The sequence below is a fragment of the Ziziphus jujuba genome, chromosome 5 (assembly GCF_031755915.1).
Source record: "Ziziphus jujuba cultivar Dongzao chromosome 5, ASM3175591v1".
NCBI classification, from domain to species: Eukaryota; Viridiplantae; Streptophyta; class Magnoliopsida; order Rosales; family Rhamnaceae; genus Ziziphus; species Ziziphus jujuba.
Window position 1 is genome coordinate 30,578,774 of NC_083383.1, and position 13,311 is coordinate 30,592,084.

At 33.3% G+C, this 13,311-nt stretch overlaps 1 protein-coding gene across 3 annotated transcripts; it reads right to left on the minus strand.

Moving 5' to 3' along the window:
- Positions 1 to 39: 39 nt before the first annotated feature.
- On the minus strand, positions 40 to 5,367 carry LOC132803884 (serine/threonine-protein kinase D6PKL1). 3 transcript variants are annotated; one of them, XM_060817684.1, is made up of 3 exons: positions 4,983 to 5,367; positions 2,607 to 4,049; positions 40 to 1,266 (listed from the first exon to the last, which is right to left on the minus strand). In XM_060817684.1, exons 2-3 carry the CDS (start codon positions 3,998 to 4,000, stop codon positions 381 to 383), a joined length of 2,280 nt encoding a protein of 759 aa, XP_060673667.1. In that variant the 5' UTR covers positions 4,001 to 4,049; positions 4,983 to 5,367; the 3' UTR covers positions 40 to 380. The 3 variants fall into 3 exon arrangements, with proteins under 3 accessions (XP_060673667.1, XP_060673668.1, XP_060673669.1); XM_060817685.1 differs by lacking the exon at positions 4,983 to 5,367 and adding an exon at positions 4,704 to 4,962; XM_060817686.1 differs by lacking the exon at positions 4,983 to 5,367 and adding an exon at positions 4,486 to 4,633.
- Between the last annotated feature and the right edge of the window lie 7,944 nt (positions 5,368 to 13,311).

Genomic DNA, 13,311 nt, shown 5'->3' on the forward strand with positions numbered 1-13,311 from the left:
AACTTGATTGCAAAACAGAGCAGAGGGTTGGGAGTGAACTGAAGACTACATAAATTGAAATTTGTATTAGCTCTGAAGAGAAGGATAATGAGTTTTCTACTTAAAAGCGCTACAATTTTTGTAACATCTAAAACAATTATCACCATGCTCTGTTAACTTAAAAGGGTGTCAACAATTTTCCATTGAAATGGAATATTTTTCCTCTTTTTTTTTTTTTTTTCCTTTTTTTTTTTTTTTTTTTTTTTGGCTCCTTTAATGATGTAGGGTAAGGTAAGCTTAAGTTCATTAGCAGAACAAAGTAAATGAGGCATACCCTTGTAGGATCGATTACCGAAGACACTAATACAACATATTGCACGAAATTTCCTGCTATCGAAAAACTAGAAGAACTCAAAATCTAAATATTTACCACCTGATTTCATATCTGTTCCCCCAACCATTCTTTTACTGGCGCTGCCAACCCCAACAGTGTCAACGGCACCATACTTACCAGGCAGCTCAGCCTCCATAGGTCTTGGCACTTCTGGTGGTGTGCTGCACCGTATCAGAGCCCAATTCACACCTTCAAAAAAGGGATGCTGCTTGATCTCAGTTGCACCCCTCTTCACCCCAAGCCGGTGCTGTGGCTCCTTGACCAGCAACCCCCGGATCAAGTCCCTGCTTGCATAAGTGGTAGCTGGTGAGTCTGGGAATCTGAGTTGCTGCCCTACCACATTGAATAGTGTAGCACGGTTTCCTGAACCCTTGAAAGGGGTTTTACCATACAGTAACTCATGCAAGAATATGCCAAATGTCCACCAATCAACTGCACTGCCATGGCCTTCTCCCTTAATAATTTCAGGAGCCAAGTATTCATGGGTTCCCACAAATGACATAGATCGTGCTGCAGTAGGCTCTGCAACAAGTTCTGGAAGCGTACTTGAAGGCAACCCAAACTCAGTTCGTGCTTTTCGGGTCCCTTTTTTGCTTTTCTGAGGGAAAATCCTGGGTATAAAACAAGCAGGCTGGATACATACTGAAGAGGGTTCAATACAGACAGGTTGGATACAGAATGCACCCCCAGCTGCCCGTTTTGAAGGATCAGAATCCAATGATGAGGTTTTTATCAAGGTTGGAGAAACAGTACATCTTAGAGAAAGGTCAAAGTCTGAGAGCATGATGTGGCCATCATCACGGACCAGTACATTTTCAGGTTTTAAGTCCCTGTAGACAACTCCAAGCATGTGAAGATATTCGAGTGCCAACAGAACCTCCGCTGCATAGAATCTGCATAAAGGAAGGAAAAAATTGACTTTGCTTATTTTTCAGCCAGCGGTGTAACAGAGACATACTTATGATGACATTATTAGTATAACACAATCTCATCAGCTAGAATGCATAACAAAAACTAAACTTCTGAAAGACTAAAACAAGAGCATAACATAATGAGAGTTGAGCAAGATTCAACCATAAATTCCTGAAACATTAACATAACAAATGACGGTTGACAAGGATTCAGCATATTTTAGGCTTCCAATACTTGAATCATTCTGCATATAATTGTTTTAGACAATGCTTTAATACAAGTCTTGAATCATTCAGCATATTCATTCAGCATATCATTGTTTTAGACAATGCTTTAATACAAGTGTTTTGGAAGCATAATGGGAAAGAAGATAAAGTGATGATTTGTCCCAAGCATTTTATAGCATATTTTCTTTATTTCCCATATGCACTCAAAGGACTACTAACATGGTAAAAGCAGAAAGACAAGATTTCTTCTTGCTCAAAAACACAGCCGATATAGTGATGTATGCGACTCTGTTTTTCCCCATATCTTTTTTTCTTTTCATTTTTTTTTTTCTCTCTCATCTTTTGAGAAAATTTGGTGGATCACAATTATTTTGGAGCGAACAGAAAACCACCCTCTTGAAGAAGAAAGGAATGTGAATTGAATGCATAAGGCATCAAATATTTAGCATAAGTTGAAGCTGTTTTGTCTACCCACAACGAAGAACAACCCATATATTGAAAACTAGTTGAGCTTGTTATTTGCTGTTTACTTTTCAATTGTTTAATCCTGTTTTTAGAAAAAGAAAAAAATTATAATTTGTTCTAAAAAATGTTCATGGTCATAGTCTCAGCTTTCAAAAAGAAAACTGATTGACCAGCTATAGAAAAATAATCACTTATTTGGCTATTAGAGTATTCAAGTATAGCACGTATACAGGATACTCTGCAACTGGATTAGAAGTGGATGAAGATACATAAATGTCAAATTGCAAAAGGCTATATTCTAGAACTATTAACATGAAATCTTATACTCTGTAATTCACATGCATTATTCATCAAGATAAGAAAAATCATAAGCATAATTTTCCAAAAAAAATTGAGGTATTGGCATAAGAGAGTAGGGACCTTTTTTATTAAAGTACTATGAACTCAGAGCAATCAGAAGTATCAACTTATCACAAGGACGTGATCCAGCACTTTAAAGAAAGAAGCTAAGCCAGCTATGTGCATTGTGCCCAGTGAGAAGTGATCCAACTAATAAATAAATATCTAAGAAACAGCAATATATAATTAGGATGGAAAATTGCAAGCTGTATCTGAAATATAAATCATACCGTGCAGCATACTCGGAAAAATGTTTCCCAGGTTGCCGTTGCCTCAATGTATGCAGATCACCCCCAGGACAGTATTCCATGACCAAACAGGAAAATCTGTCTGTCTCAAAATGTGTATACAAAGTCGGCAAGAATGGATGGTCCAGCAGCTGCAATATCTCCCTTTCAGTTTGAGCTCTTGTCAACTTCTTCCTGCTTGCAAGTGATGCCTTATCCATTACCTTCATTGCAAAATAACAGCGAGTGCCACTCAGTTCTGAGAGATACACACTGCCGATGTCACCACAACCAAGGCGTTTCAATAACCTAAAGTGACTCATTCCCAAAATCCCATCCCGTGCTCGAATGGCAAGAATAGCCTTCCACCTAGGATCATTCCCTTTGTGAGGCTTATTTGCACTCCCAGTTATGTTACTCCAATTACTATCATCGCTAAGGCCACTGCTATCGCTTGCTCGACTAACACTAGTTTTAGCACTCTCAAGCGAATCCCCCCTAACACTCCCCTTGGTACTCTCACAGTTTCTATCCATACTAAGCATTCCATCACTCGTGATTGCATCACTCCTATATGTACTGGCGCAGCTATTAACAATGCTCATTGCAGTGACAACACCAGTACTGTCAATGCTACTATGCGGACTTACATTGCCACTTGGAGGCAAAGAAGCATCCCAGACACATTCCTTCTCCTCGGAATCTGGGGGAAGCAGTGAGTTATCTGTATTTTGTGATGCACGAGGAACTGAAAATGGTGATGATAACACACCCAGGTCAGGAGGCTCTTCAACCAAACTTTCAGCAGGGGAAAGAACAGCTGAGCTAGGTTTCTTAGGAGGAACCCGGATTGACAGATCTTCTAGAAAAGGACCCTTCAAAGACATGCTTTTCATCAAGCATCCAGCCTCAGATTTGGCTTGACTAATTGGTACATAAACTGTGCTCATTAGATCAGTATCAACAGGTTCTGGGGGGTGACTAGCTCCAGAGAAAGCGCTAGGTCCACCTTCCTCAAATAAATCACCACTTCCCTTAAATGTTACAGCATCAGGCATAAGGCCTTCCTGTTCTGGCAAAGAGGCTTTTCCTTTCCATGTTCTTACTGGCACAGGCAAGGCTGAATCCGGAGAGTTCCAAGCATCATATCTCCCAACTTCTTTTACCAAAGCAGAGCGTGCTTTCGATAACTGCAGTTCTCTTGCGGAAACTTCTTCTCTCATCAAAGCCAAGCGACCATTTGACAATTGGCCCACTTCTCTCGCTGAAGCAACTTCTTCTCTCACCATAGCCAATAACTGTCCTGCTTCTCTTGCTGAGGCTGCATGCGCAATTGATACCTCACTCACAACAGGCAATTTTCTAGGAAGCACCTTTGATTCAGGAATCCTCTCCATGTAAGCTACCTGCTTATCACCACATGGAGCAATCTTCTAACAAACAACTCTGCAAATAAAATAGGTACTTAGCTAAATGTACAAGAACAGCATATGATCTTTGCCTAAAAAAAATTATTTAAAAAAAAAAAAAAAAAGAACAGCATGTGATCTTTTCTTTTTAACCAGTCTATAAAAGCACCATCCACAAACTTATTTTTTAAGATTCGGCTACTTTAGACTACAAATCAAAACCAAAAAACCTTTATACAGTAAATGTGGCAAGAAACTGAAATGCCTAATGTTAACTTAATTTCATAACAGGCACGACAAACACAGATTTGAGCCAAAAAGAAAATGAAAATTGAAATGAAAAGTATAAACAATAAATAGAAAAAATTCAGTGAACAACAACAACATCGTACAACAAGGGGAAAAGAACATATAATTTTGGCATGTCATCAGGCATTGGGATGCATATGAGATATGAAAAAATCCTCACTAACCCTCTTACGATAAGAGCTTCAAACTAAAAATCCATATCAAAATATGTACTAAATTAGCAAAGTTCCTATAAACCCAGCAGATCAAAGCAACTAAAAACCAATGACTGAATATTCAAATCCCTAGCTTCACTTCCAATCAACTACATTTAAGAAACGGCAAAGGAAAAAAAAAATTATCAAAATATGGAAACCCTAAATTAAAGAAATAAAAACAATACCCGAAAAAGCAAAACCCACAAGCTCAAAAAAGGTAAGAAAATGCGAAATTCTCCAAACTCATTGCAGAACCTTCATTTCCACGCAACTTCTCCAAACAAATAAAATAAAATAAAACTCCAACGGCAATGTGGAATTGAAAGACAGTGAAAACACAGAGATCTCGAACCCCAAAAAAGCAGCAGCAAAAGAAGAATCAAAAGCCAAAAGAAATAAAAATAAAAAAATCGAACAGAGGAATAACAGCGACAAAAAAAAAATAAAAAAGAAAAAAAACCCACCCAAATGAAAAACAAAAAAGAGAAGGAAGTTGACGAAGAATATGAAATTTGTACAGACGCCCTGTTACAGAACCCAACAACAATGAGAGGACGAAGAAGAACGACGAAGAAATGCGATTTAGGGCCTTTTCCTTCAGGAGAGCTCAAGCTCAGTTCCCCTCTTTCTCTCTCTATACCATACTTTCTCTCTCTAGAAAAAGAAGCTACAAAACGAAATGTTTATTTTTATGCAAATTTTCCTGTATAGCCCGAGCGTCGAGAGCTCTCTCTCTCTCTCTCTCTCTTCACTCTGTGTGTGTGTGTGTGTGTGTGTGTCTCTCTCTCTCTCTCTCTCGTTCACTTTTTCTCTCTCTAAAATACTCTCTCTCTCTCTCTCTCTCTCTCTCTAATTTGCCAACTGAAGCTTTTAACAGCGATAGCTCTGCCTATTAGCTTTTGCTTTATTTATTTATTTTATTTATGTGCTTTTGTTTTGTTTTGTGTGCGAATGAGCTGCGCCCTTTTGCTGAGTGAGTGAGTGAGTGAGTGACAGAGCGAGAGAAAGACAAAGAGAAAGAGGGAGAGGTGAAAATGGGACCCACCTGTGGAGGAGGATGTGGACCCAGAGTTGTGGGACCCACATCTGTTCCTTCTTTGAGCTACATCTCTTTTTCAAGGATAGCTACTCTCTGTCTCTTCACCCCCTTTGAATACGATTTTCCATTTTTTCATTCGTTCTTTTTTTAAGTTCGAATTTTTTTTTTTTTATATATTTCTAGGTTTCCATTTTTTTTTTTTGGCTTGCCCAAACGCTACTCAAACGCGTGTCATGAACGTTTTAGTTTACATGAAACAATCTCTGTTTTCTGAAAATTTAAAACAAACAAATAAGTAGATGAAGTTATAAATACGATAACACAGTTAAATAGTTTATTAAATGATAATAATATGATATTATTTTATTAGTATATAGATTACTAAAGTTATTTTATCATATTAGAATCATAGATAATTATTTTAAATTTATTTAATGATTATGTTAGGTTAATGTGCAAATATATATATATATATATATACACTATAAGTGTACCATATATCAGTATGCTAACTGATGTGATTCACCATAAATATTCGAGGAACCAATAAAAATTGATTTTTGAATAACTATCAATTATATAAACATTTATGCCATATAAAACATCAAGCATTTTCAATTTTTGTGTCAAATATATTATAATTCTCATTTTCATTAGAGATTTTACTCAACTATAAATTATATTTATTTGTCAAACAATAGCATAATAACATTGTCAACCAAAAATAAATAAAAAAATCGATAAGATAGTATGTTATTATCTATGCCACATTATTTTGTAATTATTTTGATAATTCATGTGGTGTTGTTATTTATTAGGTTCAGAATGAATAAGAATAGAAGGAGAAGGGAATAAGAGAGAAAGCAAAGGAGGAAATTTACTTCATTCATTTATAACCAACAGTACAAACCAACTAAATATTTAAGAGCTTAACCTCACTTTCCTAAAGAATAGCAACTGAAATTACATATGAAAAAACATGGATAAAAACAAATAAACCAATTGCTAATGGAAATAAACAACTTAACATAGGTGCTTAAATTGAGGGGTCCCTATAATAAACCTTCCCCTTGAGAACATCCATGTCCTCACTTGATCTTCTAGATAACATCATCTGCTAAAGTTCTCATCCACTTCACAACTATTAAGTCTACGTCTGAAAACTTCACTCCCATATGCTCCATTCCAGATTTTTTATAGTGAAATAATAAATTGATCGCATACTAATAAAGATTTGAGTTACATTAGAATACCATGATCATGAGATCAGTGACTATGAGATATAGATCGGTGGGATCAGAAAAAAATCTCAGAATATTCAAAGAGGAGTCCGCACAAAGTCTTTAGGTAAGTTAGCGTCCAAGGAAGTTGGAATAACTTAATAAATTAAGAGGAAGAATGTCATGTCTTCCAAGTTATGGAGTTTGTTTTAGTCAAAGTCTTTATTAAGGATCATTATACTCCTATAAATTGATGAATGACTCCATTCTTCTTGAAAGAAGAGTTTCTTCTTGGAGGAACTTAAGTCGTCTTAAAATGTATAGCAAGGTGGGTTTGCAAAGTCTCTCCCTACGATGTACGATTAATTTTCCACTCCACGACCTTTGTATGCTTGCTGGAGCTATAGAGCTCATAAACTAGTGAAAATTGTTTGAAGAATATTAAATTGATCAAAATTGGATTCATATTTGATGAGGATATCCAAAATTGCATTGCGAAAATTGGTATCCATTTTCCCATGGATGTCCATAGTTCATGACTTTGATACCAATGTTATGTACCATGTTTAAAGAAAATAAGAAGAGAAGGAGAAGGGAATAAGAGAACAGGTTGAGAAAGAAATTTACTTCATTCATTCATAACCAGCAACACAATCATTTGGATATTTAAGAATTCAACCACACTTTCTTAAAGAGTAGCAATTGACATCGCATAATGGAAAGATATGGGATAAAACAAATAAATCATCTAATAATGGAAAATAAACTACTTGACGTAGGTACTTGGGCCAAGTGGGTCCTTATAAGGTGTATGTAGCACTATTGTTATAAAATAAAAGGAAATACATTACCATATGGGCTTTTTTTTTTTTTGGGTTAAAACAAAAAAGACTTTCTAATGAGTATTATCTATCTAGATTTTAAGAATGAATGGACTATTAGCAGCTTATGTCTTGTTAACCCTGTGGGAGTCCGCAAATTGCTAAACTTGTAGCTCCTATTTAATTGTTTTATGATTATATTATTGAATAATATATTATAATCCATAATCATTTTGATGTTCTATTTAATTAAATTTTTCATCATGTATGTATTTTTTTTTTTTTGAAGAAAAAAGAATTTCATTAGTTAAACAATTTAAAGTCCAAGGTTTAGACTTAAGCATCCAAATTAGTTAAATCCCACTTAAAATATTGCACTCGATTTTGACTTTAAAAAACCGTTCAATTTAGCTTGAGATTTATTTTTCAAATCACATTTTCTAATTCAGCTTCTTCGGCCTTGAACTTTTCAATCATGTTTAGATAGGGTTTATCAATTGTCTAACTTAATACTCACTTTTAATTTCACCAAAAAATATCACATCATGGTATATTAACTTTAATAAAATTTAGGATTAGGAGTATATTAGGTAGCAAATCTCTCAATGGAAAGATATCGCATACAATTTGATGCACCCTATTAATTACCAAAAAAATAAAAAAAAACAAAATGCATCAAAATTTTATTAAAGCTGGAACATTTTAATGTGATATTATGTTTAATTGAAAGAAGGGCTGTAGTACGTGAGAATGAATTAGTTTGTGAGAGCGTGAGGACAGGAGAGTCCACGTCATGACAAGTCATAACAAAGAGAAATATATTCCAAATAAACAAAGCATAAATAGAATTAAAAGTCGAAAATACCCTTGAAATTGGACGAGCGTGTTTAAGGGGACAAAACAAGATTCTGAAATGAGGGTTAAAATGGAGAAATAGGGGAAAAGGACGAACGCGCGTGCATGGTCAATGAGTGTGTAGGAATGCAGTCAATAATTGACAAAAAAAAGCGTTAAGAACGGTTAAGGTGTTAGGGCGAATGAGAGACCGGAAAATAGGAGGTAGACAGTCAGTGACTCAGTGAGTGGTCGGCTTCTCTGTGATCCAGTGCTGGGCCATACGGTATTGCCGCTTCGGACAATTTTTATGTTTCTTTGCCCCCCTCCCTTTTATATCCCAGCTTAATTTGTCATATCATAAATTCTTTTTTTTTTTTTTTTAATATAAATAAACCTTTTATGAGTATCATCGGTTTAAATGTCAGGGAATTATAAATTATTAGTAGTTTGTGTGTTTATAATCATAGGAGTTCATAGACTACATAGTCTATCACCGTTTGACTGTTTTCATTATCTTTTCTACAGTGCTAAAAATTGAAACCCAGGTTGAGTTGGAGCATACCAGAAATCGAACCCCATAAGTTTTACAAACTGATATGATCTGTCCCGTCACCTCCCTACCAACTGATTCGCTCCCTGGTGTCTAATCCATATAGAAAAAACAATAAAAAAAAAACACTTCTTTTGGTTATTTGTACATTATAATTTCTCTTTTTGTTGACTAAGTTAAAAGAAACAAAAATTAAGCTAAAATTATTATTATTATAATTATTATTATTATGATTTAAGTTTGGAATTTGTTATAAATCCGTTTGGAGCTCTTAATGCCTGATTGGACCATACATGATTCCCGCTCAACAATTAGACGTCCCCCTTTGGAGCTAGCGTCTCTTATACAAAAAAAAAAAAAAAAATAGAATTACTAAAAGAAGGGTGACCAATATAAAAAAATTAACCCTTTTTTTTTAAAAAAATAGAATATCCTTTAAAACTTTTAATTTTTATCATATGATTCGTAATTTTACTGAAATTATTAAAGCGTAACCCTTTTCAATGAGTTGATGGCAAAGGAAATGATACGTAAGGAGGGGAAAGGATCATGTGTCATTTTCGGTCATGTTTCAAAGACCATAATGGAGCCACCTATGATGATATGTCACATTCATGAAAGAGCTACAAAAATTACATCTCCCCGAGTTAAAATTTGAAAACGACCCATCACACACGCTAAATGTAAGTACCGTCTAGACAAGCTAATCTATAGTATGCCTCTGTTTCTATTACTATTCACAATACCATATTGATTTTTGACCCCCACCAACACCCCCTAATGTGATGGAACCAATATATACACCTATATATATATATATATCATATTTTTCTTTGTGGAATATTTTAGGTGGAATTCTCACCAAACAACCCAAAAAGTAAATAAATTGTTTTTGTTTTTTAGAAGCCAAGATTTAAAATTAAAATTCGAAGTTCATACTATGGGTACATTGCATATAGATAATAACAATTTGTAATTGAGTGTTTAGTATTTTATGTTCCACAAAGATCCCATCCTAATATGACCTTTTCTGTATTTTTAATGCAAGCATGAGTTGGTAGTTTAAAAAATACTAATAGAACAGAATAACTTGTGGCCATACATTTAATGATTACATTCTCTAAAATGTATATAGTTGGTTGTTTTAAAAATAATCCATTTTCTCAACAATGTCTTCTTGTTAGTAAACTTTACACCTACTATTGACACCATTTTTTGGAGGAAGTAATTTTCTACATATATATATATAGTTATTCCATGGTAAAAAATCTTCTAAATTTTTGGGAGTATGATAAGAGTTATATTTTCCAAGACTTCAAATGGAACAAATTACTGAAAAATAAAAAATAAAAGAATAAAGCCAGATGTCGTACATTAGAGCCTACAGGATGGAATAACACAATCGAGGTCCACTCCTTTCACAATGGGATTACAAGTTGTTGGTCCGGATCTCTACTATTTAAATAAAGTGAGAGAAAAAAAAAAAAAAAAAAACAGTCTAGTGAGATCTGGACCGTCCATTGATGTGATTTTACGATCTTTTTGCAGGAGCATACATCGATCAAGGGGGCCCACATGAATGGGCAGTCCGAATTTTGATGGAATCCCCTGAGAGGATTTGGCACCAAATTATATTCGAGTGTTAATGATTACACAAATTAAATAATTCAATTATTAAAATAATTATTGGTAACACTTATATTATTCAACTATTCAGTCAAAGTTACTGTTTACAAGTGATTCCCCAACTTTAGCGAAAATTCCCATTCACATCCACTCATTGAATCTCCCAAAATACGTTTTGTATTTATTTTAATGTGACTAATTTGCTAAGATTATAAAAATTAACAGTCTTAAAATTAAAAAGAATTAATAATTATATAATATTACGCAACAAATGACACGCGTAAAAAGGCCTATCTTATGACACATGTCAAAAATGCATTTTTTTTTGTTTTAAAAATTCAAATTAATAATTTGGAAGGACTATAGATTGGATGATGTGGATGATGATTGGGTAACTTTTGAGGTAGATGGTTATGATAAATTGGACAAGTTGTCATGTGAGAGACTCCAATCCCATGAAAAAGCATAAACATGTATAGTGATGAAAATGATTAGCTCAATATTTTACCTACCCAATTGCCAAAATTTCATACCAAAAACCCTCCATTTTCCCAAAAAGAAAAGTGGGTTCTGGGGTCATTAGGTGGGGCTAACAACTTGTTCCTTGCTTTTTGAAAAGTTGGCAAAATTAGAGAGGTTTGAAAGTTTGGGTTTTGGGTTATTGGAATTAGAAAAAGGCAAGGTCATTCAAAGGTGGTTTCTTTCATGATTCTTTTGTTATTTTCTCACTTGGTCTTGGTCCACTAAAAGCTTTGTCTTTTTTTTTTTTTTTTTTTTTTTTTTCATCTCTGACCCTTCTCATTTAATAACCTGTGAATCCTGCACTAAATGAGGAGCAGAGAGATACCTTTTCTACTTGTTTGGTATTTGTTTTTTGTCCGTTACGTGGACCAAATTGGGATTAGAGTGTTTTGAAGTCACAAAAAATCCTTCCATTATGTTTTATTAAAACATCAAATCTGTGTACTCCATCATCATGCTAAGTTTAATAAAGACTTTACACTCTATATATTTTTTTTCAGGAATTGCAATCTTTAATTTATTTATTTTTATTATACAATATAATTGAATGAGTGGATTGTTAGTTGATGTTTTTGTTTATAGTTATTACACTGTAACATAATACTCTTTATTTATTAATTAAATTTTGAGACACCCACTAAAGTATATCTTTTATGTCAAGGTGTTAATTCTAGAGCAAAACACATCAAGGCAGGAGCCAAAGTGTAATGCTCTTTGAAGGTTGTGCTTAGCTATGAAATAATATGATTTTTGATTTTTCGTTTTTTTGGGTTTTATTTCGTATAACTCGTCCAAGTTCGGTTAGGCCCAAGCCTTAAATTACCAATTCCGTGATCCATATTGTTATTATTATTGGGTGACCATATTATGGCCCATAGCTCATAACACAGACAATCACCTTCCTGCACATTACCCATTTAAGTCCACTGGGTGCCTTCAATTTTTAGTGCGTTCTCCAATTGGATTTGGATCCCAAAATATCTTCAACCATTGAAATTTCTAGCCGTAGATATAATCAAGAGCTTATTGTGATTACTCGCCATTTTGTTCAAAGCAAATTTTATTTTAATTTCGACCAAAAAAAAAAAAGATTTCATTTTAATTAATTGTTTTGTATCTTCTTGATCGGTATTGAGAAGTTCTAATTGTACTACTAAACGAATACTATATAGTTTTATTATAAATTTATATTTTTACCTCTATTTCAAATTACTATTAAGTACATTTACTAATTAAACGTATTTGTATTTAGAAATATAAGATTGAACATTTTAAATGTTTTTAGAAATATTCGATTAAACATATTAAATATATTTAGAATATGCTATCAAACATTTTTAGATATGAATATCTTAGATATATTTAAAAGTATGCAACGGATCATATCAAATGTATACAGAAGTGTGCAACTAAATATCAATACAAACATTTCAAATATGTTTAGAAGTATATAACCAAACATTTTTAGAGATATTCATAATTTTGAAATCGAACACTTCAATAATACATGTTTCCATAGCCCAAAAGTATTCTAACCTAAAAGAAAACTTTTTGGAATTTCCATGACTATTAGTTTCATCCAAAAGTATTGTTAAAAATTTTTGTGGAATGATGTTTGATTTGTAAACAATTTGTTAAAAAAAATGTTTTTATTTATTTATTTATTTATTTTTGCTTAGTCAAAACTCTATAAATTGTGGATATTTTATATATTAAAATTAAAATTATTTTATATTTTTTATATACTTAAACGGTAATGTATAAAAACTGATACTGTATAGAGTTCTTTTAAAATTTTAAAGAAACTTCTTATTAGTATTTGTTGCTTAAGTATAAATAATAAATGATGACAAATAGTAAAACTTTAATAATAACTAAAAATAAACTCTTTTTTTTTTTTATCTTCCAAAATTACAAACTAACTTGAAACAACCTTTTTACTACAATAGTAACATGTATGGTAGAATTTTTATCATTTGTGGAATAATAATTTAATGACGTATATATACAGAAACAAAACAGATCAAAAACCAGAAGAATAGTAAAATTTGACTTTTATTTATTTATTTATTTTTTTGGCAAAGGGTGCTTGCCCAAGCGTGGAAGGTTATTGCTCGCTCTTCACGAGAACTAAACAATTCTTTCTATGAGGGAGCATGAAAAACCCCTTGTATAGCA

Excerpts from the sequence above, each read along its gene's own strand:
- LOC132803884 (XM_060817684.1), bottom strand. The coding sequence starts at position 4,000 with ATGGAGAGGATTCCTGAATCAAAGGTGCTTCCTAGAAAATTGCCTGTT. Across the intron at positions 1,267-2,606 it reads TTTTCCGAGTATGCTGCACG|ATTCTATGCAGCGGAGGTTC; the intron begins GTATGATTTATA and ends TCCTTTATGCAG.